This window comes from Lytechinus variegatus, chromosome 6, assembly GCF_018143015.1.
Source record: "Lytechinus variegatus isolate NC3 chromosome 6, Lvar_3.0, whole genome shotgun sequence".
Taxonomy (NCBI): domain Eukaryota; kingdom Metazoa; phylum Echinodermata; class Echinoidea; order Temnopleuroida; family Toxopneustidae; genus Lytechinus; species Lytechinus variegatus.
Window position 1 is genome coordinate 41,268,750 of NC_054745.1, and position 24,236 is coordinate 41,292,985.

The following is a 24,236-nucleotide window of genomic DNA, read 5'->3' on the forward strand; positions in this document are numbered from 1 at the left end:
ACTGCAGAGTGATGAACAATTCCTATTAATTTTTTCTACAGAGGCTGCAGTAAATCTCTAAATGCAGAGAAAACCAACAACTGTTAGGAAGTTTGGAGTTATATTCGCTTTAATTTTATTTTATCCTATAACAATTTGAATATGTTTTAGAAATGGAGGCACGGGAAATACTATTTTTTTGCATGATAAATCGAGTGCGTAGCTTTAGGACCCCTTCTACATCGGGCGGCGAAATCAAGAGGTGTTCGAAAAACACGCGGGATTTTCGTATTAGTGAGTTTTGTGATATTTTCTACTTGGCTAATGATCTTTAGAATGTTTGCCACAAATTAGTGAAATATAATTTGTTGAGATATTAAAATTGGGACAGTTTTTATTGTTTGAAAACAAAGTGCGTAGCTTTAGGTCCCCCCATCATACTTTCTAAACATGAGTAGAACATCAGCTACCGCTCTGTTGCTTTTAGAGACAGCACTGATTACAGAATATCGTTAACTCATTATTCAATTTTGTCAATTAAATCTCGATAGGATCCGTATACATTCATGAATGTCCTGCACAGCACTTCATTCCAATCTATCTAATTACCATGGGATTGGCACTCATCCTGAAATTATTGATCAACCAGAAGGCAAGGTTCCAACGCTCAATGCTTCCCCAGGAGGAACAGGAGGATTTCACACCGAACCCATTGGAAAAAGGACTCGGCAAAATTATTGGACTGTTCATCATTGCGTGGTTCATCGTCGGTGATTATCACATCTTATTCTACTAAGTTATCGCTTATAATTTATTATTTTATTTAAAGGTAGTGCATACTTCAACGATTAATTTGAATTTTTGTTGTTGTTTTCTTTGCATCAGGAAATATATTTATCTACGGAATGTACTGGCCCAACACCACGGAGAGCTCTAGCGATGACTACTGCCACCCAAAGCTCTACATCTTTGCTTTCTGGGTGACCACGGCGTACTATATCTTTTTTGCTCTACTTTGTTGCTGCGCTGGCTGTATTATCTGCCTTGGCGCTTGTATCGACGAGGAGGACGAATAACTCGATCAGGCGTGTATTTCGGGATTTACGTGTCATCCAACTTGTTATGTGAGCGCGAGTTGATTTTGACTGCACACACATGCACAGGCACACACTCCCAACTCACAGCCTTTAACATGGACAACAACACAGACATGACAGATCAACTCAACAATGACAGTAAATATTATACAGTGGCAGAATTTAAAGATTCGTTTCCAAACTCAAACAGCTTTGGTCTTTTGCATATTAACTTGAGAAGCCACAATAAAAATTTTGACAACCTTGAACACCTCTTTTGTGCCCTCAATAAATTTCAATTTCAGTTATTGGTGTAAGCAAAACCTGGCTTAATGAAACTTATCCTCCATTATTAATTTTACAAAATATATTCTTTAATAAGAGCTGACTGTGTAGGACGGAGAGGGGGTGGTGTTACTTTTTACATTCCCGACAATTTGAAATTCCTAATTCGAAATAAAATAAGATTTCATCTAACTGAAACATTGTTTATTGAGATTGATATCCCAAAGAGTAAAAAACATCATTATTGGACTTGTATACAAACCACCTAATGTTTAATTCGATTGATTTTGTCAAAATGTTGAGCAATGTATAACAGAACTCTCTACAGAAAATAAACACATCTATTTCATGGGTGATTTTAATACTAATTTACTAAACTTAAATCATTCTGATACTGAAAGATTTCTTAATTTGATACATTCTTATACTTTCTCTCCATATATAAGAAAACCTACAAGAATTACTTCAGCCTTTGCGACTTTGATAGATAACATTTTTTCTAATATTCATAATGAAACCATTATTGGCGGCTTGCTCTACTCTGAAGTATCAGATCCTTTTAAATATGTTTTCAGACATTAATTCACTCATAGATCCCTATTACTTGCATTTTAGTGCTCACTTAAATTGTGGAAATTAATTTTCCCCATTCACATCGTACAGGTGTTTATAGCGGCCATTTTGAATATCAATAACACAAATTTTTTGTCAAAAATCATTTTTTTCACAGAGTATTTCACTCCGGCTGCACAATTGAATGTACTTTTTAGCCAATGCATGACAATTTTATGATTTTCATGAGCAATTTGATGATTTGGGCGGTCATATTGGATTTTGCCAATTTGCAGAAGCTGCTCAAGGTTACACGATTGGCATCATTCAGATTCGGAATCAGCACCCTCGAATTGACAAGAAACCATAAAAAAACGATGTATATCTATAACAAGAAGGTTTGGCCCCTTCTATCCTGGACTATTACAGTTTGTCAGTTTCATAGGTTAGACTTCGTAATTCCGAATTTTCTTTATTCCTAAGGTTCGTAATTCCGAAACACGTAAATTACCTATACCTCGATGTTCGTTAATCCGAAAACGAAAACGGGTTTGTTAATCCGAACATTTGTGGCGTAATTCCGAAGGTTCGTCAATCCGAAAAAGAAATGACAGTCGTAATTCCGAAGGTTCGTTAGTCCGAAAAAGAAATGAGAGTCGTAATTCCGAAGGTTCGTTAGTCCGAAAACGAAATTAGGTTCGTAATTCCGAAGGTTCCTTAATCCGAAAACGAAATGAGGTTCGTAATTCCGAAGGTTCGTTAGTCCGAAAACGAAATGAACAAGGAACCTCACTTCGTTTTCGGATAAACGAACCTTCGAAACAACGAAACTCATTTCGTTTTCGGATTAACGAACTTTCGGATCAACGAACCTGATTTCGTTTTCGGATTGTCGAACCTTCGGAACAACGAACCTTATTTCGCTTTCGGATTAACGAACCTTCGGAATATCCGTACCTTCGGAATAACGAAGCTTCGGAATTACGAATGTATTTGGTTTCGTAGGCCTATTCTTGAAAAAGACGTGAGGTTGCGTCGAAAATTCGGATTACGTTTGGAATACACTAAAATAACCTTATTGTTGGTTTTTCTTTTGTTATGGGAGGAAAATGCAATGAATCAACTATGACATTTATCAGAAAATTCGTACACACCAAGAAATGATGAATAACTTCAAGAATAGTTCCTTTTAACCTATTTTATTTGATTAAGAGTACATTTAAAACGATCTAGATGATTAATCAATTCCCGACATTTGAGATAAGCCACAAACGGTTAATTTCCTTAATTAAAGATGACATACTAGATTTTATTGAAATTACCTTATTTACGTATGTTATGTATTTTAGAATTACAGATAATTCAGGGTTATTTCTTAGGTCTACAATATTACCATCATTGGAGAAGATAAAGTATTGTATTTATCATCATAATTTTAGAAACATTAATTCACTTGATGTTGTAGGTCACAGTGGTAATCAAAGAATTAAAGAGATCCGTTAAGAACAGGAAATTTTGTTAAAAGAAAATTCAATATTGACTAAAGCAGCTAGCAGTCGAAATGTCAGTCTTAATAGATATTTGAATTCCGATCATTTTCGTGAATAATGGACAAAAAGCATAATTCTCTTACAAATTCTCGAAACGTATGTTTGCATTTTTGTAGACGCAACCTAAAAACAAGAAATTTCAAATTTAGAAAGGGACACTATATTGGTAAGTTAAAAAAATGAGTTTGCTGGAATATTGAAATTATAGACGGAGTATCTTCTTTATGAAGTTTGTTTTGATTTTTTCGACTGCAAATTCCTGTATGATAAAACAAAAAAGATATAATTAATTCGTACAATGGTGTTACACTGATTAACTCTCTAATTTCAAAACAGACAATTCACCGTAATAACATACCCCTTGGAGTGCGAGGAACCCATGCTATTGTAGTGAAATGGATCATTGTAGATTCTGTTTGAGATAATTGTGGATCCTTTTTTTTTAATTATCACTCGAAAAACAGACGTGAATTTCACTCTCTAAAGATGCTAATACCAATTCAAAGGAGTAAGATCTTCTTACACCGAGAGACGTGGAATTAGATATCTGGGGTGGTTCATTTGAAATCATGCTTATATGGCGTACGGTTGCACAGATGATATTTAATGCGTAGTCTTATTGGTTAATACAAAACATGGCGAGCGTCCGCTTTGCATAATTTGACGAATTTAAGGCCTACTCATGCATCTCTTAGTAAAGAGGAACTCTAAGGGGGTGTTGCAAGAAAATATTTGCAATCAATCGCAAATATTATGTTGCGATTTTACAATGAATAGATCAAATTTAGCTGTAAGAAATCAGATTACACAATACTTGTTGCAAATAGAAGCCATCCATCAATCACAAATTCACAATTGATTACAAGATATATGACTGATTTAGGGACCGAAATAGCCTTGCAATGTTTCTTGCCATTAGTCACGATTACGTTTTTGCGGAGCTCCCCCAGTTTGTAGCTTCATACATATAAGACAATAGTCTTCCGAAAACTTATGCTAAAACAAAATGGACAACTATGAAAAATACACCCCCACCAGCAGTAAATTAAACTAAAGAAATAAATGAACAAATAACAATGATCGCTAAAATTGAATTTGAGTATATATCTTCATTAATGAAATGTTCCTTTAAGAGCAACGCGTAGATAAGGAGAATATTTACACTAACTTTTGAAGCTAGTCTTGTATTTGAGGAGAATATTGACGTCAGCTCATTTTTTTATCGAATCATTATTTCGTGTTGTTTCTGTTTCTTGTCTAGGAACGTCAAATATTGTTCGCAATCTTTTGTACATATGAGATAATGCTACAATTAATTCTTACAATGATTTTAGCACTTACGCAGTTTTACGTATTAAACTTACATTAAAATATAACTAAGACAAAACAATACGCCCACCACAAGAGGTTAAATAAATCAACAAGAAATGCTTAGATAAAGCACAATTTTTAAAGTTCATATTGTTTGTTATCCGATTGCTCCTTGAAGGGGATATTGATATACATGTATAAGGAAAATATATCTAAGGACTTCAAGTTTATCCCATAGTGCTCTGTGAGGAGAGCTATATCAGCGGATTTTTTTAATTGTTCGATTCATTGATTCCAGGGCCCCGTCTTACAAAGAGTTACAATTGATCCAATCAATCGAAACTATGGACGGCCAGCAACGTCACCCTCTATTATGCATGTTTGTTCAAAATATTTTCTAGCTCTGATGTGTGTTCACGCATTCATTGTTTTCTCCAAAATTCGCTGCGCTTCTCTTTGCATACAAAGGGCATTGTGCAAATTTTTCGTAGGAAAAAATTATGACACTAATGGATTTCCATAGAGTTACGATTGATGGGATCAATCGTAACTCTTTGTAAGACAGGGCCCTGGTGTTGTTTTAGTCCAGGAGCATCAAATTGCACTATACATTCTGGTTTTCTATCCCTTTTCCTTTCGAGGCCTCCATCACTTTCAAGCTCCAAGCTTAAGATGGAGGTCTCCCACATTTCTATAATATATGTTCAGTAATTAAAGAAAAATATGTATGTATAAATATAATTTTCACAGTACAGTTGATATTTTATAATGATTTATGTACATTATTCATTATGTTTGAAAAAAATATTTTTCTATTATGTAATATTGAAAAAAATTACTATACTTGTATATACTTTGTTTTTGTTTTGAAATGTGGAAATTAAATAAATCGAATCAAATCAAATAATATCATGAGTACAAATACATAGAATGATACGATTATGTTTGAATTAATTCTTACAATGATTTTACTAGTTGTCTTAGTCTTTCATTAACCTACATTAAATACAATGCCAAAAAAATATATAAACCCACACCAGCAGTACAGTAAAATAAGAAGAAATACTTAAAATGAATTAAAATTATCAATACAGTTGAATAATAAGTGTTATTCTATGCCTCTTCAATGGTTTGTTATAAGTAAGGAGAATTTCTATGCCTTTCTGTGATGCCGCCAGAGTGGTATGTTTTTAAGGAGAATAACATCAGCGGATTTCTTTCTTTTCAATATTATATTTCTGTAGTTCTTGTTTACAACGTTAAACAGATTTGAAATTTTCTAATTGTATTGAGATAACTTTTGAAATAATAATGCTTTGACCCTTGACCTTGCGCATCAAGGGTCCGTGAGAAATATCATAACGATTTATCGTACGCTTGATTTTTACGATTAGTTATGAATTACAGTCAATGCAATCAATCGTAAAAAATGTCTACGACCATTGCTAAGTTTTGTGGTGGGGGCAATACACGCGATGTCACTCCGAATGTGAAATCCACTCTGGTCATTATTCGCATCTAAATCCCTTCCATAGAGGCAGTTGGGACTCGCTTGTAGTTGATGTTGGTTGGACGACCGATTAGCTTGACCACGCCCATCAGGATTGCTATAGCAACCACGGTTGCAATCAATCCAATGAGGAACATCCCGAACGAATCGTAGGCAGACAGATCTTTGGTATAGAAATGAAAAATATGACATGGCATACTCAATTAATGTTGATAACATAACCTAAATTATAAAATTATTATTTCATATGTATTATTTCAAGCATTGCGATTGGCCAATACGCGTCACATGACATCCAACTTTTTGTGTGCAATGCACGGTCGTGCAAAATATGCGCAACGAAAATTGACATTGCACGCTCAATCAGACCATTGCGGTAGAAGTACAACAAAACTGTACTGTAACTTTTTAAGAATTTGTTTCTGTGTTACTATTTTATAAAACAAATAATGCACTTGCTCTGTCGTGCGTGAAAGTAAATGCAGAGAAAGCTCGGTTTCTTCAGATGGTGCACACTGGTCACTCGCCGCCAGCGGCTCGAGCACAGTGCGGCACCTATCTTAAGAAACCTCGCGTGCTCTGCATTTCCACTAACGCACTCGGCTGCATGCATTATTTGTATACTATCTTCCGCTGTTTAAAGGGCGGGCAACTTTTGTTTAATGTTTTTTTTAGGCGGTATTTTCCCCCATGCTTCTGGAGCGATTCTTTCTTTCTGTTCGACATTTTCTTCCAAGCGTCAGAGTAGGGTGTATTTCGTCAAATACATGCACAACACGTAATGAAGATTTATAAACGAAACTAATTTGCTGTCCTGAGCAACTCATCAGTTGGCCTTATTAAGGAGGATGTTCACCCCGAAGAAAGTTTGTTGTAAAAAATAGCCAAAAAAAGTTATATTGTTTTTGTGACGTCATTTGCGATCAGCTTCCCTACTTATCGTATCGATAAAATGTTATTCACTGTGAATATTGAAAATGATTATCAATGTACCTTTAGTATATAGACAAATCATTTCACATCCGATCATAAAAAGAAAAAAAGTCATGACGAATCAATAAAAAATTGAAATTTATTCACTTTGTATGACATAACGTATGGAGCAGCTGCTCGTTAAAGGACAAGTCTACCCCAACAGAAAGTTGATTTGAATCAAAAGAGAAAAATTAAATCCAACAAACATATAAACATTGAAAGTTTCATAAATATCAGATGTAAAATAAGGGCATTTTAAAGTTTAATTTCACAATCAGTTATACGCACATCCTGGTGGGTATGCAAATGAGGAGACTGATGACGTCAACCACTATTTCTTTTGTATGATATGAAATGGGAATATTCTATTTTTCTCTTCATTGTCAAGTGAAACAAGAATTAATTCCTCCCTGACCATGTGGAATAAACATTGTTTAATACGATATGATTCAGTTAAGTTGGTCCTCGTTGTCAAATCTATAAAATATGAAATATTGTATAATTCGAACAATAAAAAAACAAAAGAAATAGTGAGTGAGAGACATCAACTTCTCATTTGAGTTGTGCATATCACTTTTTGTGAAAAATCAGCAAAACTATTATAACTTTCTTATTTTACATCCGATTTTGATGAAATTTTCAGTGTTTTGCAAATTTTGAGTTTGTTCTTGGATGGACTTGACCTTTAAAGGCTGCATGTAAAATGCCACTTTTTTCAACAGAGGGCATCATCATGCTTTATAAAAAATATCTTTTAAACCTTACATTCAATTTTCATTGAAAAAAAGCTTCAGCAGTCTCCAATATTCCGTTTGGCCAAAGGAATAGAAAATATCTATTCGTACCTTGACGGCGGTACGATCAGTTTCTGAATTCGAAACGGAAAAAAGAAACGACAGAGCGTGCTCAATTTTCTGTTTCGTTAAGGCGAAACAGAAAAAGGAAACGAGATTTCGATTAAAACGGGAAAATGGACCATTTTTCAGTTTTTACATATTTCATTCTTAAATGGAAGTATTGAAATATTACCGTTTTTCTGTTTCAAATCTCGAAAATAAAGTATATTTTCACTCAATATTTAGTTTTAAATTTTTTTCCGTTTCAAAGTCAGAAAAACGAATTAAGGAAAACATTCTATTCCTTTCGTCAGGTATGAAATATGGTCTTTCGTTGTTTTAACCGAAACCTGAATGAAAATGTTAACTCGCACGACCTAAACAATCCTGCCATATGTGTATATGATGTGTGTATGGGGTTGTGTGTGTGTGTGTGGATAACAAGTGGATAAAGTATATACCTGCATTCACCCCCTTCATACACTCGGCAAAAAAGTTCTTGGACACTTACAAAAGTTAAAATATTCCATATAGATATTTGATTACAGGCAAATTATTGTATGTCAACATGACCAGACAATATTCCTCTTCTAATATGACATGACATTTTCATGTGAACAGTCATGCATGGGTTGTTACATGCTTTAAACAATAGCAATGTCAGTTAAAGAAAATTGCAAGAAATGGATCAGTCAGTGCATGGCTGGTTACAGGCATTAAACGATTGCAACGTCAGTAAGAAAATTGCAAGAAAACAATCAGTCAATCTTTCAGTTGTGAAAGTTTGTGTGGCATAAATATCCAATAAACGATAAAAGCAAACTTAAAGTCAAATATCACTCTAAAAGTGAAGAGAAAGTTATCCACCGAGGATGCATCATTGGAATTTTAAGTCAAAGTTAGTCGATGAAAAAATGTCAAATTTCAGTATCTCGGCATCAGCAAATGAAAATTATCCTTATCCTTCTATCTCCTGCAGGGATGGTGGCCCTAGGTAGACCACCCCAAGGGCGGTCTGTAACTTCATCAGTAGCCAAATACGGCTGGTTCAAATTTGAAGTTGTTGTTGGTGAAACTTGGAAATATCGATCCACTTGTCTAAATGACTGCCCAGACTGCAACATTCCTATTGCTCTTACACGCTCTTGGTTGGAAAACTTCATCTTGAAAGTGAGTGTCCAAATGATCCATATTATTCATCTCATGATGCATCCCTAAGCATCCAATTCGAATGATAACCCCCTGTTGAAATTGTTAAGTGTATGCCTACAGGATGGCCATGATCATTAGCATTTAAATGGTCCATTTCTTGCAATATGTCTGGTCATGTTGACATACAATAATTTGCCTGTAATCAAATATCTATATGGAATATTTTAACTTTTATAAGTGCCCAAGAACTTTTTTTGCCGAGTGGATATATTTTCACCGGTGTTTTCTTACCATTAGTAGCCATGTCGTTGGTTGAGCGGCGGACGCGAACCGGTGCGCTACTGATCGTTTGGGTGGAAAGGAATGAAGAAGATCGGCGTTTGCGTCCCTCATCTCGAATGTCGGAGCACTCTCGATACTGATTGGCCTCGTAGTTCATACAAACCTTCACTTCACAGTGAATGTATACCTGCGAAAAAAAAATGATTTTGGAGTGACTTGAAAGTAATCATTATCATGATTATCAGTGATGTATCTTTGGGAGCGGCAGGGACACGTTACGATGGCAAAATGAAATATAAATGAATAGACCTATATACGTGGGTGTGTGTGTGTATTCTTCCGTGTGTATAGGTATACATATTGTGTACATGTAGGCCTGCACATCTAGTGTCGTTCAACGGTAAATTGCCAATTCCTTCACTGACCGTATGGTCTACTTTCATTTAGTCTAATGCCAAACCGTATATAAACATTCGTCTAACAACCATTTAATTGGTCATATATTCAATTGGTCCAATCATCAGTTCGCCTAATCACCATTTCGTCTATGACCATTTCGTCTCATAACCTGTTGGTCTAATATCCAATTCATGTTCATTCATTTTTCACGATTAACACTTAGGGGTGTTTATGCTTCCATTGCAGGGACAGAATCAGCATTTTCAAACGTCAATTCAAAACGCCGATCGTAAACGTGATTCTGGGAGTGCTGTTTATGCTTACTTTTCAGAGGCGAAATCACGATCTCCAGCTGGCTTCGTAGGAAAGCGAGGTCAAATTGGCCGCGACTTTTTTCGAATGTTTTTTTCCGAGTGTTAATTGTTATAACGTGGAGATAACATGGAGCAATGCGATTGTATTTGCCCGCGGATTTTCATCTCACCGGAAGCATGTACCAAATGACGTCATTTAAACACGTTTACGATCGTGGTTCTGTTTATACTTCCCCAGAAGCCTGATTCTGGTCAAACGACGTTTACAAACGCACCTTTTTGTGAGTTTACGATCGGCGTTTTGAAACAGCGTTTAAATGAATTAAAGAATGGACGCAACCGTGTTTTGGACTAATCATGTTTGGAAACGCTGATTCTGGCGTGAAAAGTGGAAGCATAAACACGGTATATGGACTAAATGGCTATTGAAACAACTGGTTAATAGATGAAATGGTGAGTGGACGAATTTGCAATTAGGCCATCTGGATAGTGGATGAACTGATGGTATATACCAAATTATTGTAGACGAGTTGCCAATTTGACCAATGGGAATAAGACGAATCGGAAATAAATCGATTCAACGCCCCATCTTTTACACCAGCGCTTCTCAACTTTTTTTTTATTTCATTCGAGGACCCTTTTGACTCTCAGATAATTTTGACTTTAAGATAGACAATGAATATAATGATCATATTAGTGCGTAACTTTATGATCTTCTGCTGTGGATTCAATCCAGCCTTTTTCCTCTCGAAATACTCGTTTGGCTTTCCTTTAACTCTTTGGATGTTTTGTGTATTTGTCTCTGAAGCCCGGGGTTTCAGCGGCACATTGGACAATACTTCAGCCCATTCGACACACATTGCTTTTCGTTTTGCATTACTGCCAGTCATGATGAAGCCAAATATAACGTGTTTAGGGTCACAATTACCTTCTGAGACTTTGTAACAGTAGATTTGTTTCCCTAGTCCTCACCATTTTGCTCAATTTTGACGAAATTTTGTTCCGTGAAATTTGAACAAGAAGCTCTGAAGCACATTCGAAACAGTTTGGGAACTAAACTGCATTCGAATGGTCCGGTAAATGGGCGACAAATAAATACATGCACAATTTGCATGCACATGAAGCCTGGAAAGTGGCGTACCTAGGATTATCCACGGGAGGGGGGGGGCAAAACCATCCGCCAAAAAATTTGACAAGCAAAAAAAAAAAAGGTTTTCAAGCTCGTCAGGGGGCCGGGGGGGGGGGGCAATAAAGGTCTTCAAGCTCGTCAGGGGGGCAAAAGGGGTCTTTCAAATTCAAATTCAAATTCAAATTCAAATTCAAAATTTATTGATTATAATCACAAACATTATACAATGAAACACAAACAGAAACAAAATAATTTAAATGATACACATAATATTATAATAAAACATACATAAAAAATACATAATAGGCATATATCTAATATGATACATAATAGGATATAGCACACTTTTTTACATAATAATATATATAATGAACATAAACATAATACAGTATGTGGAGTCTTAGGTCACATGACCTACTGAAATAATACATATTTACATCATAATGAATTAATACAAATTATAATAAGTACATTGTGATATTTAAAGGAAGAAGGGGAGCTTGAAGAGAATGGTAACAATAATAACAACAATAATAATGACAACAACAATATTAAAACATAAGCAGATCAATAATAACAAACTTTTCTACTTTTGTCTATTAGCCATATTCAGGTGAAAAAAAAAAAAATAAAAGGGTATAGGTAAGGGTAAATAATTACAATGTAAAGCACTTAAAAACCTTGAGTATTAGGCGCTATAAAAAATTATATTATTATTATTATTTATTATTATTGCTATTGTTATCATTATTATCATTATTATTGTTATTATTATTATCACTATATTATTATTATCACTATTATTATTGTCATTATTTTTATTATGAATACATTATTTATTATGTTGCAAGAGCTCCAAACGTTTATCAAACATTGCACTTATTCCCTTAACTATTATTGCGTTTAAATCTATTTCGGAATTCGACATCATTAGTTTAAATTTATCATTATTGTTTAAGCTTTGGAAATCTGGTAATATTTCATTCAATTTAGAGTATAGTTCTAACCTGGGCTCTTTTAAACATGAGCAGGTGACAAGGAAGTGAGGTTCATCCTCTATACCGGCCTTGCATAGAGGACATATTCTTTCTTCTGGTTTTAGTTTCTTATATCTTCCTTCTTCAATCATAAGATTGCTATTACTTATTCTGAGTTTAGTGAATTTAGTTACATGTGACTTTTCTATGTCTAGTGATAAGTAATTTTCCATTTTGTATTCTAGTTTAAAGGTTTTATATGTTTGCAGTTTGGTGGAGTATTCGGTACTTTGTTCATTGCAGAGAGCGTCTTTCAAGCTCGTCAGGGTAGCAGGGATATGTCATTGCATGGGTTGTGGCTCTTCAGGGGGGGGGGGAACTGCCCCCCGTAGGTACACTAGTGAGTCTGGATTTTTCATCAAAGTTACATCAAAACAATCATACAATATGCATGGACACATGATGGTATATAGCAGGGGTTCTCAAACTTTTTCTTTCAAGGGCCAGATGAGACTCGAAATAAACCTGAAAGGGCCAGGGTGAAGTGGATACTTAGAAGAAAAAAATGTGCGCGAAGTGCAAAAACCCTTGCGACCGGGGTCCAGATGCTCTCTGGTGCAATCTGGCTCTTATTTTTGGAGAATTTAATCCAACAAATTGATAACAGTTTCATATGAAACACAGGCAAAATTAGAAAAGATTTCAAAATACAGCGAGAGTCAATAGTAATGACAACAAAATTGTAGTACTTTGTTAAAAGGAATATAAATTGTACCTATGTCAATTTTAACACATACGTGGAAGTGAAGAGACAGATAATGGTTTGTAGTAGGCCTACCAACATTTGTTGTAGTCAAAGTAGATTGGCCAACACATTGGCCTTGTGCTCGCTTGCGGCAAAATGAATGCATACTTGTCTGTCCATTCTTCATGGAAAACAAGATTTCCAGCATCCACCTTTCTTTTCCTTGCAGAATTTGATGCCATCTTGACCTGGCTAACAATTAATGATGACTAATGTAACCCTGAGAAAATGTAACCCGCAGAACTTAACCGGCAACTGAGTTTACGGTTTAACCAAATTGATCGGGTGTTGAAATGTGTGCGCTCGTGTTATCAATGTTAGACATGAAACTACTGTAATGTAGCGCCGCACTTATCATCTATTAATAAGAACAGACTGAAACGACTCCACTAAACTTTGTTTAAAAGTCAAATTAATTTGGCTGTCCTTACTTTTATTACAGTTTTCTGGATTCACAATATAATCATATTGGCCTATGTTTCATGTTCACTGTTGTGATTTTAAAAAGTGATAAAAAACCCAGCAGAGTCTCGCAGGCCAGATAGAGAAGCCCCACGGGTCGGATCGGGCCCGCGGGCCGTAGTTTGAGAACCCTTGTATATAGTTTGCGTGCTTCAGCTATGTATGACTCACGTACAGTAGAACCGCGTTCGAAGAGAACATTTTCGGACAGGTCTTTGAATATAGCCTACTATAATTCCCCCCTTTTTGTTCTTCCTCTGCATGGAGCTTCGCGCGCCGGTTGAGAAGCGCCGCTCTACACATCTTCACACTATTAAACCTAATGATACAGGGATGGGGGGAGCTGATTCAGCCCCCCCCCCCTCGACATTTTTTCGCGATAGATTCGCCACGCATTTTTTAACCGCGTCGCTCGCTGACTTTTAACTCTCAACGTGTTTAAGTCTCACGCAACTTTTGAGACCAAAATTGCTTCCACCGGGTACGCGGTTCCGAAATTACGCAACTCTTTGTAAGTGCATGGTGACCCTAATTTGCTCAAAAACATAAATTCATGTACAAATCCAATGCCTTAAGCCAAAACTTGTTAGTGTGTCATTATTATTTTTTTTACTAATCAAAATCAATTAATTTCACCCTGTTCTTGGTCAAAATAAAGTCCCCGACAATTTCAGAAATTTAGAAAACAACAAATTATATAAGGAAATGAAAGTGATGTTGATTTTTAAACTAAAAAATTGATCAGATTCTTATGAAGAGTCTGTGAAATGAAAATGGGCATTTAAGGGGCAACACTTATTTAATCAGCGCAAACTAATAATTCATTAGCAATGAGATTTTTCACAGAATTTGATCGAATAGTTTTGGAGATTATGCCATGGGTAATGCGCGTGCCAATTTTCATCGGGATCACGCGAATGAAGGCCGAGGTCATAAGGGGGGGGGGGGGCTGCATCAGCCTCCCCCCGTTTCCTTAAGCACCGAAATAGCCCGGTGTATCTAGGGATAAGAAATATCCTCAACTATACTCTAATTACCATGTTATGATCTCCAACAAAGGCAAATGCGTCAAACTTAAATCCTTCTCGATCCGTTTTGTTCGGGAAAAAGACTTCAACCGTTTCATCCAAATCAGAAGGGCATCTATTGCATGAATACAAAAGGTAATGATTTAATATTGTTTATTCATTCATTCATTAATTCATTTTTTTATTCATGTATTTATTTATATACAGGGTAAAGCATAGTCACAAAGACTTTTTAACATGATACAGATATCGAAACAACGATTTACATACAGATGGATAATTTAAAGAGAAATGAGAGAGACAATGAGAGGAAGAGAGAAAGGCAGAGAGAGGGGCGTGTGGAAGCTGGGCAGAATATTGAGAATGTTACAAATTCATTTATTTATGACTGAATATACTCAGAATTCCAGAATAGTAATATTATTATTACTTATTATTTGTACTGCGCTTTTCCCATTAGGCCCAAAGCGCTTACAATGAATTGTTAAGATGTATTATATAAAAAATTACAAAGTATGAAAGAGATGAGTTTTTAACGACTTTTTGAAGATTGCTAATGATGGAGACTGTCTAATTATTATTATTAAAAAAATATTATACCAATAACAATAGTAACAATATAATAAAATACATTGATGACTTTTGATCCCATAACAAGCGATAAAAAAAATCAAAAAGTGTAACACTGCAATTAGCTAGAATTATGTAGTGTTTATAAAAAAAAAGTTAGGGAAATGACCTTTCCGAAGTTTTGACAAGAGACTTTGTACTGAGCGTGAGATTGACTTGCAAGAAACCCGAAAATTCAATGATAACAATAATGGACTACAATTAGTAGACACGTAAGACGGCGCATTGTGAAGGGGGGGGGGGGTGGTCAATAACTACACTACCCTATCAGACAGGGAAGAAAACATAGAACAGAAGGAAACAACAGGCATATATATAGGAGTAGTAAAAAGAGAGGTCTTGACATAAAACTCTAGAATAGCTACTATTAAAGGGGAATCCAACCCAATTAAAAACTTTTTTATATAAGAAAAAGAAAAATCAGAGAAGATGATAGGTGAAAGTTTGAACTATTTGGACAAACAACAAGAAAGTTATGATTTCTTAAAAGGTGTAAATATTGGTAATCACTATACCAATGGAGACTTCAAATTGGCCGCATATGGGATGTCATAGTGATGTAAGGCAAGGACTACTCTTCCTTGTATTCCAATACATATTATGGCTAAAATGTCATTTTTCCAAAAAGTTTTATTTCAAATTATATTTCTATTTCATCAGGATATAAAACAATATACTACCTGGATTATATTTAGATTACTGCCCCAGGGGAATGGGTACTTAAGAGAAAACCACAAATCCCTTATTATAAAGTACATGGCCTATGGGAAAGTGGTCCTTGCCCCTTGTCATAATTTACTTACCCAATCGCCAATTTGAAATCTACATACTTTTAGTGATCTCAATTTAAAAGCAGCTATAACTTTCTTATTGCTTGTCTGATTTTTTTCAAACTTTCGCCATTCTCTTTAATATATTGTTCTCCTTCTCAATACAACATTTTATGGCCAAGGCTGCATTCCCTTTTAATTCATTGAGAATAGAAAAAAAAATAAGTCATCATTTCATCCACCCCTCCTCCCCCATGAAAACATCCTGACGGGTCAACCCTGAATAGAAAGATTGATAGGCCAATATAGAGTACAGTTAAAAATGTTGCATAAAATTATCAATCATAACGTCAATCAAGACAGTAATGAGGGGGAATAAAAATCCCACTACAAGTTTCTTAAGAGCAGGCCAGGCCTATCAGATTATTTCTTCTTTCTCATGCAGATTTTTCTTTTCATTTTTTTTTTCCGGAAAATGAAGTCGTTAATCTGCTATTTCTAATCTTGTTAACAATTCGCCAATGGCAGATGGGCCTGCAGAAGTAAAAAGGTGCATGCTAACCTGTCAGTAAACAGATCGTGTCTTGGAGTTGAATCACCATCTGGGCTTGCCGTTGCCCAGCATCGTTCGATAAACATACCAACTTCTTCAACTGATCTAAGGTAGACTCCGAAGTAGAGTGCCTGGCTTTGCCAGACCTCAGCGTTGCCATATTCGGGCTCATCAAATGACTCGTTCATGAACCTTGCGATGTCCAGGCGGAAGTGGCCGGATCCCTTGTCGGTAAATTTTACTTCACCAAGTGTTGGTTTGAAAGATTGATCTACTTGCGAGGTCTTGTCAAGAGAGCACGAAACCTCAAGCTGCTTCTGGTATTGACGGGTGATATTAGTGCCAGGTATAGGCTCAGGCATGAAATAAGCGATGACATTCGAAAATGTAATGGTTGTATCATTTTCCTAAGGAACGTAATGGAAAAGACGACGTGGAATGCAAAATACTATCACAAAAATAACAACTACTGATCTTACACACCCCCAATAAACCTTAACACAGACAATAAAGGCCCTAGTATTAGATACGGATGTTTGTTGTATTGTAATTAATCCGGAATATGTTGAACGCCACAAGTTCCTTGTTGAGAAGACCACGGTAGATTTCTGTTTCTATTAGAGACGTAAAAAGTCAGCCATTTTTAGTTAGATCCGCATTTCCCTATTTGATACCTAACCCACCCCTCCAAATTAATTTTGTATTCGCAACATATTCATGATTTTTATCAGAGGATTCAATCAAATTGAATTTACGCAAATTAGATGCCAAAGCTGCTGTACACACATATATTATATATGTGTGTGTGTGTGTATTGTAAAGAAATGGATGAAGAGAACAATGGTAGGCGTAGCTTAAATCAAGGTTCCTCAGAGCTATGTACCCTTTGGAAAAATTGGTGATGTAGCAATATATTTGACTGCCCTCCTCCCCCGGTAAATGTGAAGTCGGATGCTATTCAATTCAGTTTATAGGCCATGGAAAAAGGTCAGTCTGAAGGTGACAAGATAGAAAACGTACAAGAGGCAATCCATCACGCATCAAGAAGGAGTTACGAAATTTCCTTGAGTTTGTCGGATACAACCGACGCTTAATACAAAACCTTGCAAACCACTGCATCTCCACGGACGGATCTTACAAAAGCAAAGCTACCCCAATCTGATTGTATGGGGAGGTAGTCAAAAATATGCGTTTAAAACACAAAAGTCTGACTTCTTCTCCAATTCTACAACTTCCAGACTGTAGTCGATCACCTCAATCTACGTACAGATGCATCCCGGGGGCCACTTCCATTGACGAGTGAATACCATGCGCGACCATGGGGTCTCGAAAAGCACCCTAAACACGTAATTTCCATATTCTGAAAATGCACCCCTTAACAAGTATTGGCGTGTGAAAACCTACCCCTGACAAGTATTGGAAACAAAACGATACTCTTGGCAAATATTCCCTAGAATGAACCCCTAAACAGGTACAGGAATGTTTTATTACATGTATGTCACGGGTCCTTCGGTCGTCGGTTTTACCTTCATACATACACATCATTTGGTTAAGTACGACCCCACCTTCTACACCTCGCGCAAATCGGACTATGGGGTAAAAAGGACATCCTTTATAAAAGATTTAAATTTTGTTTTATCATCCCCGCAAATTTGACCCTAATAACGTAATGTTCCTAGCGAAATAGATACCCTTTTTTCGTTATTTTGTGTTTTTGACACCCTTATCACCTTGGTACGTAACGTGCCCTATCTTGAAAAAGACATCCTTTTTACGTGTTTTTTGGTGGCGCATGGTATCCACTCGCCAATGTAAGTCCCCCCCCCCCCCCCCGGATGCATCCAACATGGGTGTAGGAGCAGCTAGTCCTCCTTCAAACAGGTGAGGAAATGGGAGAAATTTTCCCAGTCAGCTTTGCTAGTCGGAAGCTCCAGTCCCGAGTGAACGTGTATGCTACTGAAGAAAAAGAGGGCACATTGTGTCCAACCAATATTGGAGATTTCTTTTTGGCATTTTCATTTATCCAGTGTGATAAAAATTCCAAAGTAGTTGTTGCTCATTTTTTAACGTTACTTGGCATTATGCTTCCCGTATTGGGTAAAATAATGCCCCAAATCGGCTGGACACATACATGAAAAATTACCCTCGTGGTGGTGAGAAATTTACCAAATATTTATTACAGTGTACATAAAAAGCTTATTGGCCTTTGACCTTTACATTTTATGAGGAAATGTACATTCTAAGTGATTAATTTTCATTCTATTTTCATTTCGTGTAAGATTGTGAATTTTGACACCGACCTGCGACATTTTCAGAGAAACCATTATAAAGTATACAACTTGAACCTTTTAAATAAAATTCACTTTCCCCAACCTATATTCCTACTAACTTGTTTTAGTCAAATAATGTTGACATTCATACCTACTTAAATCAATTAAAAAAATTTTTCAATAAGTAAGATCCGATTTGACTATATTATGGTCTAATTTAGGGTGACTACTTTGTTCATTGAAGTAGAACCTTATTCCTCGTTAGAGTAAATTCAGTTCTTCTGACACCCCCCACAAAAATAAAATGAATTACCGTTCTGGTGGTAAGACACTCATCATACTTCGTACCAAGAGCTATATGAGTAGGACTGCTACGGGAAGATGGGCAGGTACTGTCTCGAAAATGAACATCGTCCGGGTCAATACCGACAAAAAGTTCATCATTTATGATGACGGTCATAGAGTTACTTTCGCACTTTACTGATGTAACTGAAAAAAGAACACAAAACACAATTGCATTTTGATCTGTACGTCGTACATTGCCCATTATGACGACGATGATGATAAAGATGGTATTGATGTTTATAATGATGATGAATAATAATAGTGACAAAAATAATATCTTTACTATAGGGGTATAATAATAATAAGTGGGAAAACCACTAGACCGCAGCACTTAAACGCAGGGGCGTAACAGGGGTCTGTGGTGGTGGGGGGGGGGGGAGAGCAAAAAAACAATCAGGTCATAATCATGGTGTTAACAGGTAGTGGTGTAATGAGGCAAAATAATTCAGGTTGGAGGCATAATTTATTTCAACAAAAAGGTTGCGAGCAAAGTGAGCGAGAATTTTTGTTGACAATTTCATTACAGAAATCAAATTTTGTAAAAGATTTTGACATACCATTCATAAAATAAAATAATTTTCACCCTCCTCTCTTCTTTCAAAGTTGTTTGTTGTCTGTACGCCACTGTGAACAGGATTTTCTTTCCAGTAATTTGGCGCGAAGATCTCTATGCAGCGGTAGCGTGAAAAGTAAAAAAACAAAAAAAAAGAGGTGCGCAGTATGGCGCATGTGCCAAAAGACTGCGTAATAAAAGTCCCGAGCGAGCGAAGTGAGTTAGATAAAACAAATTAAAAGAGAATCTGTAACTTTGAGGTCTTTCTGACATTATATTCAGTAAATATGCCCTAAACATCATATCTTGCGCTTTCCGTTTGTTTATCTTTTTTTTTCTTGGTTGCATGACTTTTGGGGGCCATGACCAAACCGCCAGTGCTATACGGAACCTCTTGATATCAAATCCCTTTTAAACCTTACAGATTACCCCTATTTTTATAAAATTACATATATAAACAGTATATATCTTTTTATTTTAACGCAGTTGCGCAATGAAAAAAAGTATTTTCAGGGGTCACAACATAGGCGATGTTGGGGGGGGGGGATGATCGCCAGCGAGTGAAGCGAGTCCGAAAAAATTGCCTTTTAAAATGAAATTCTAATTATATGATAGATTTTTACAATATATTCAGTAAATAACATATTTCATTGTTTTGACTATATTTAAGAATATCGTGTCTTGAACCCCCAACATGCCCAATGTGACCCCAAAACCGTTTGTGGTACATTGTTAGAAAATGTAACCTAAAAATAAAAGGAGTTCCTGCAGTAGAGTCTCGAGAACACATGTAATCTTACAAGATTGCGTAATCTTACATTATATCATGTAAAATTACAGGAAATTGGTATTTGGTGCATGGAACCTTACAAATTCCCTTTAATAAAACATCATTTCCCCCTTTTTAAACAGAGCTGTTCTGTTAAATTGCAGAAAAATTCCTGTTTAATGAATTTACAAGATTATTCTGTTATTGCTTTCTGCAAAATATATTTTTTTTAACAGTGTAGATAGTAAAGCAACTTTTAGTTTATAGAACATCTTGTTAAAGTTAGAGGATCGGAGGCATTGCTGTGCATGTTACATGTAATGTCATTCTCGATTCCAAAGACTACCTACACGGGAGCCTGTAAAAGATGGGGACGTTTTTTCCATTAACATACTACTAAGAGTGTTCACATTCTAATGTAAATTAGACTTTTTAATAACGATTCTACTTGACGACGGACATTGACTTACAGCTTTTAAAAAATAAACATGACCTCTAGCTGGCCCATTAACCTGACCACGATCTGGGACTTCCTCCTGGTCATGTCTGTGAACTTATTTGTTTGTTTCAATCATACTCCTTCGCGCATGGCAGTATGCCAATCTCGTGAGTTGAATAAGAATACGAATAAAAAAAATCAACTTACTCTTTTCCTCACATGCAGTGCCAGCAAATCCTTCAAGGCAAGTACAAGTGCCTCCCTCACAAGTCCCTCCATTCATGCACGGGTCAGAACAGGGTTCTGAAATAATCATAATAATAAAAACATGCGAACAGTAACATGATGAGGTAAACAAACCTGCCACCCTAAAACCAACAATCATATAGTTTGCTAAATATTTCATTGACTTCCTTAGGTTTCAAATGATATAAAACGGGTAAAAATGATCTGCAATAGCCTACACAGTAGACCAAAGTCTATTTCTGTCTGTGAATATGCTTCGATGAGACTTCGCCTGACTCTGCGGTATCTCCCTCCATCAAAATAACGATCACAACCTTGATTCGGCTCGTAATGGAGATAAGAACATCGCTTAACTAATAGCGTCTTCGGAGAAAAGGGTTTGCTAGCCCACACTCTTCGATAGTTTATTTCCAATTCGTCTAATGCCAATTCATCCAATTGCAAACTATTCTACTATGATTTTGTCTGCCATCAGTTTCGTCCACTCACCACATGGTCTACTTTGATTCAGTTTCTGCCATTCTGTACGATAAATAGTTGGTCCAATAGCCATATCGTCCATATACCATTTGGTTGAATTGGACTAAGTGTTAAATTGTGCAAAAGGAATAAAAATGACATGGATATTTTTATACTAACTGGTAATGAGACGAAATTGTGATTATACGAAGTGATGATTAGGCAAAATGTTTAATGGACTAAATGGTTGCTGGACAAAATATTGATGGACGGAATGGCATAAGACTAAATGAAAGTAGGCCATGTGGTGAGTGAACGAGTTGGTAGTGGACGAATTCACAATTGAACCTCTTCCATTAGTCCTTAAGTCCCCTATTTTGACGGAGAAAACAAACCGTTTGAATAATAAATATTATTTTTCTTGAAACATGTAATGTGACGTCTCCCCCCAAAATAATACGAAGACATGGTGCACGGTTCAAACGATCCGGCGATCATCGTCATATTTCGTTCGCAGTTTGAGCTTACGAAAGCCCCAGCCAATCAGGTTCATGGTACCATTTGTTAGTTTATGATGAAATGCAAAATTTGTAAACTGTCATCAGTTCCGTTGATAAATGACGCTCGGGGGCCGAGCTTTGAAAAATAAGGGAGTTGTGTCACGAAATGGGTTTTATTTCGTGTTAGGAAATTATTTTTGGTTGATTTATAATGATTTTGTCGTAGCTGGCGATATTGCATGCATGTTTCTACAGTAATAACGACGTAGATAAGACATTGAAACTTATGCATGTTTTGAACCGTTTTTGTGGAATAACAATTTCCTGGAGATGTTTAACTGATTATTATGGTTATCACTAGCTTGATCTAAATAAATGCTTTAATCTGATATGTCATTCATGCATATCCGGTTTCGGAGACCAAAGTTATAGCTGTTTTAAGATTGTAACAGAGGTTAACTATAACAGATATTGTATAATTAATGGATAAGTACAGTAAGTTGGTGCACTCGTGAGGCTTTGCCGATGATCTGTTGAAATACGGCGCCCACGGGGTGCATTGCACGTAAAGTATGCAGATCGATTTGGATTCGCTATCCAATAAATAAAGTTGGTGGATGCGATCGAAATGATTTATATGATCGTTCGCATGTCTTTCCACGGGAAACCTAGAATCCTAGGCGACGACTGTGGTTAGATTTCCTTATATGTTGGGTCTTTTGCACGCCAGCAAGAGACTATACCAGGGCTTGCTATTTTGGTAGTCTGGTTGGTCTGGAGGCGGACGGTTCGGAGTCTGGAGCAGACGGCTGATCTGAAGCGGATGGTTGCTGGTCTGAAAGCAGACGGTCGGAGGTCCGGAGCAGACAACGGGGAAAACTACAAGTAGAGCAGAGCCAATGGGTGTGGTCGTGGGAGCCTGACTGCAGAAGGACCCATACATATGGTCGAAGAACCAAACGTCGTTCCGGTACTGAACAGAGGTCGCTGGTTGCAGTACGGTAACAGACGTGGTTGCAGTACTGAACAGATGTCGGTGGTTGCAGTACGGACTCAGACGTGGTCGTGGTACTGAACAGACGTGGTTGCAGTACTGAACAGATGTCAGTGGTTGCAGTACGGACTCAGACGTGGTCGTGGTACTGAACAGACGTGGTTGCAGTACTGAACAGATGTCGGTGGTTGCAGTACGGACTCAGACGTGGTTGTGGTACTGAACAGACGTGGTTGCGGTACTGAACAGACGTTGTTGCAGTACGGTATCAGACGTGGTCGTGGTACTGAACAGACGTGGTTGCAGTACTGAACAGACGTTGTTGCAGTACGGTATCAGACGTGGTCGTGTACTGAACAGACGTGGTTGCAGTACGGGAATTCAGACGTGGTTGCAGTACGGAGCAGACGTGGTTGCTGTACTGAACAGACGTAGTAGCTGGTCGTAAGCAGACGACGGAGGAAATTAACAGAGTCCATGGGTATGGTCATAAGAGTTTAACTACAGAGAAACCCATACCTATGGTCGAGAGAGCTTAATTACAGGAATCAGATGCATATGGTCGTAGGAGCTTAACTACAGGAATCAGATGCATATGGTCGGGTGAGCTTTTGGAGCTGATAACAAAGAGTGTAGCCGTCTGGAGGTTGCCTGGTGGTGGTACTGACAGGATCGAGGCGTGTGCAAGTGTCAACTGCGGCAGTATATCTCTGCCAAACGGATCCACGACTAAAAGTTTGGAAATCGACGGGGCGACACACCCGCCGGCGGCAGGCATCCTGACAAGAGCGAGCTGCCGGCGGACCGAACCCACGCCGCCGCCCAGCGGTTCCGTCACAATATATATACATGTATATATATGTATATATATATATATATATATATATATATATATATACACAACAAAAAAAGTAAGTCTCCCCCTTAAACAAACATCAATAATTTCCGAACCAATGCGAGTTTTTACTATATTTTTTATGAGCGGGTAGGTAATTGTATAAGCTATTCTCTGAGTGAAAGTTATGGACGCATTTTGCGTCATGCTTCAGTGAGCACCGTCAGAAGGCAAAAATGTCACTTTTCAAA

The 24,236-nt window shown here is 36.9% G+C and overlaps 1 protein-coding gene across 1 annotated transcript; it reads right to left on the reverse strand.

The window, feature by feature from the left end:
• Window positions 1–6,230: 6,230 nt before the first annotated feature.
• On the reverse strand, window positions 6,231–21,750 carry LOC121417827 (uromodulin-like). Its single transcript, XM_041611560.1, has 7 exons — window positions 21,687–21,750; window positions 21,159–21,254; window positions 19,159–19,334; window positions 16,585–16,982; window positions 14,632–14,737; window positions 9,518–9,695; window positions 6,231–6,426 (listed from the first exon to the last, which is right to left on the reverse strand). Exons 1-7 carry the CDS (start codon window positions 21,748–21,750, stop codon window positions 6,272–6,274), a joined length of 1,173 nt encoding a protein of 390 aa, XP_041467494.1. The 3' UTR covers window positions 6,231–6,271.
• Window positions 21,751–24,236: the final 2,486 nt, after the last annotated feature.

Bases quoted from the DNA above. Each gene is read 5' to 3' on its own strand.
- LOC121417827 (XM_041611560.1), bottom strand. From the start codon at position 21,750: ATGGCTATTGGACCAACTATTTATCGTACAGAATGGCAGAAACTGAAT. The intron at 16,983-19,158 runs GTAATTCATTTT...TACGTTCCTTAG, and splicing joins AGTGTCTTACCACCAGAACG to GAAAATGATACAACCATTAC. The intron at 9,696-14,631 runs GTAATTAGAGTA...TTTTTTTCGCAG, and splicing joins TTGTTGGAGATCATAACATG to GTATACATTCACTGTGAAGT.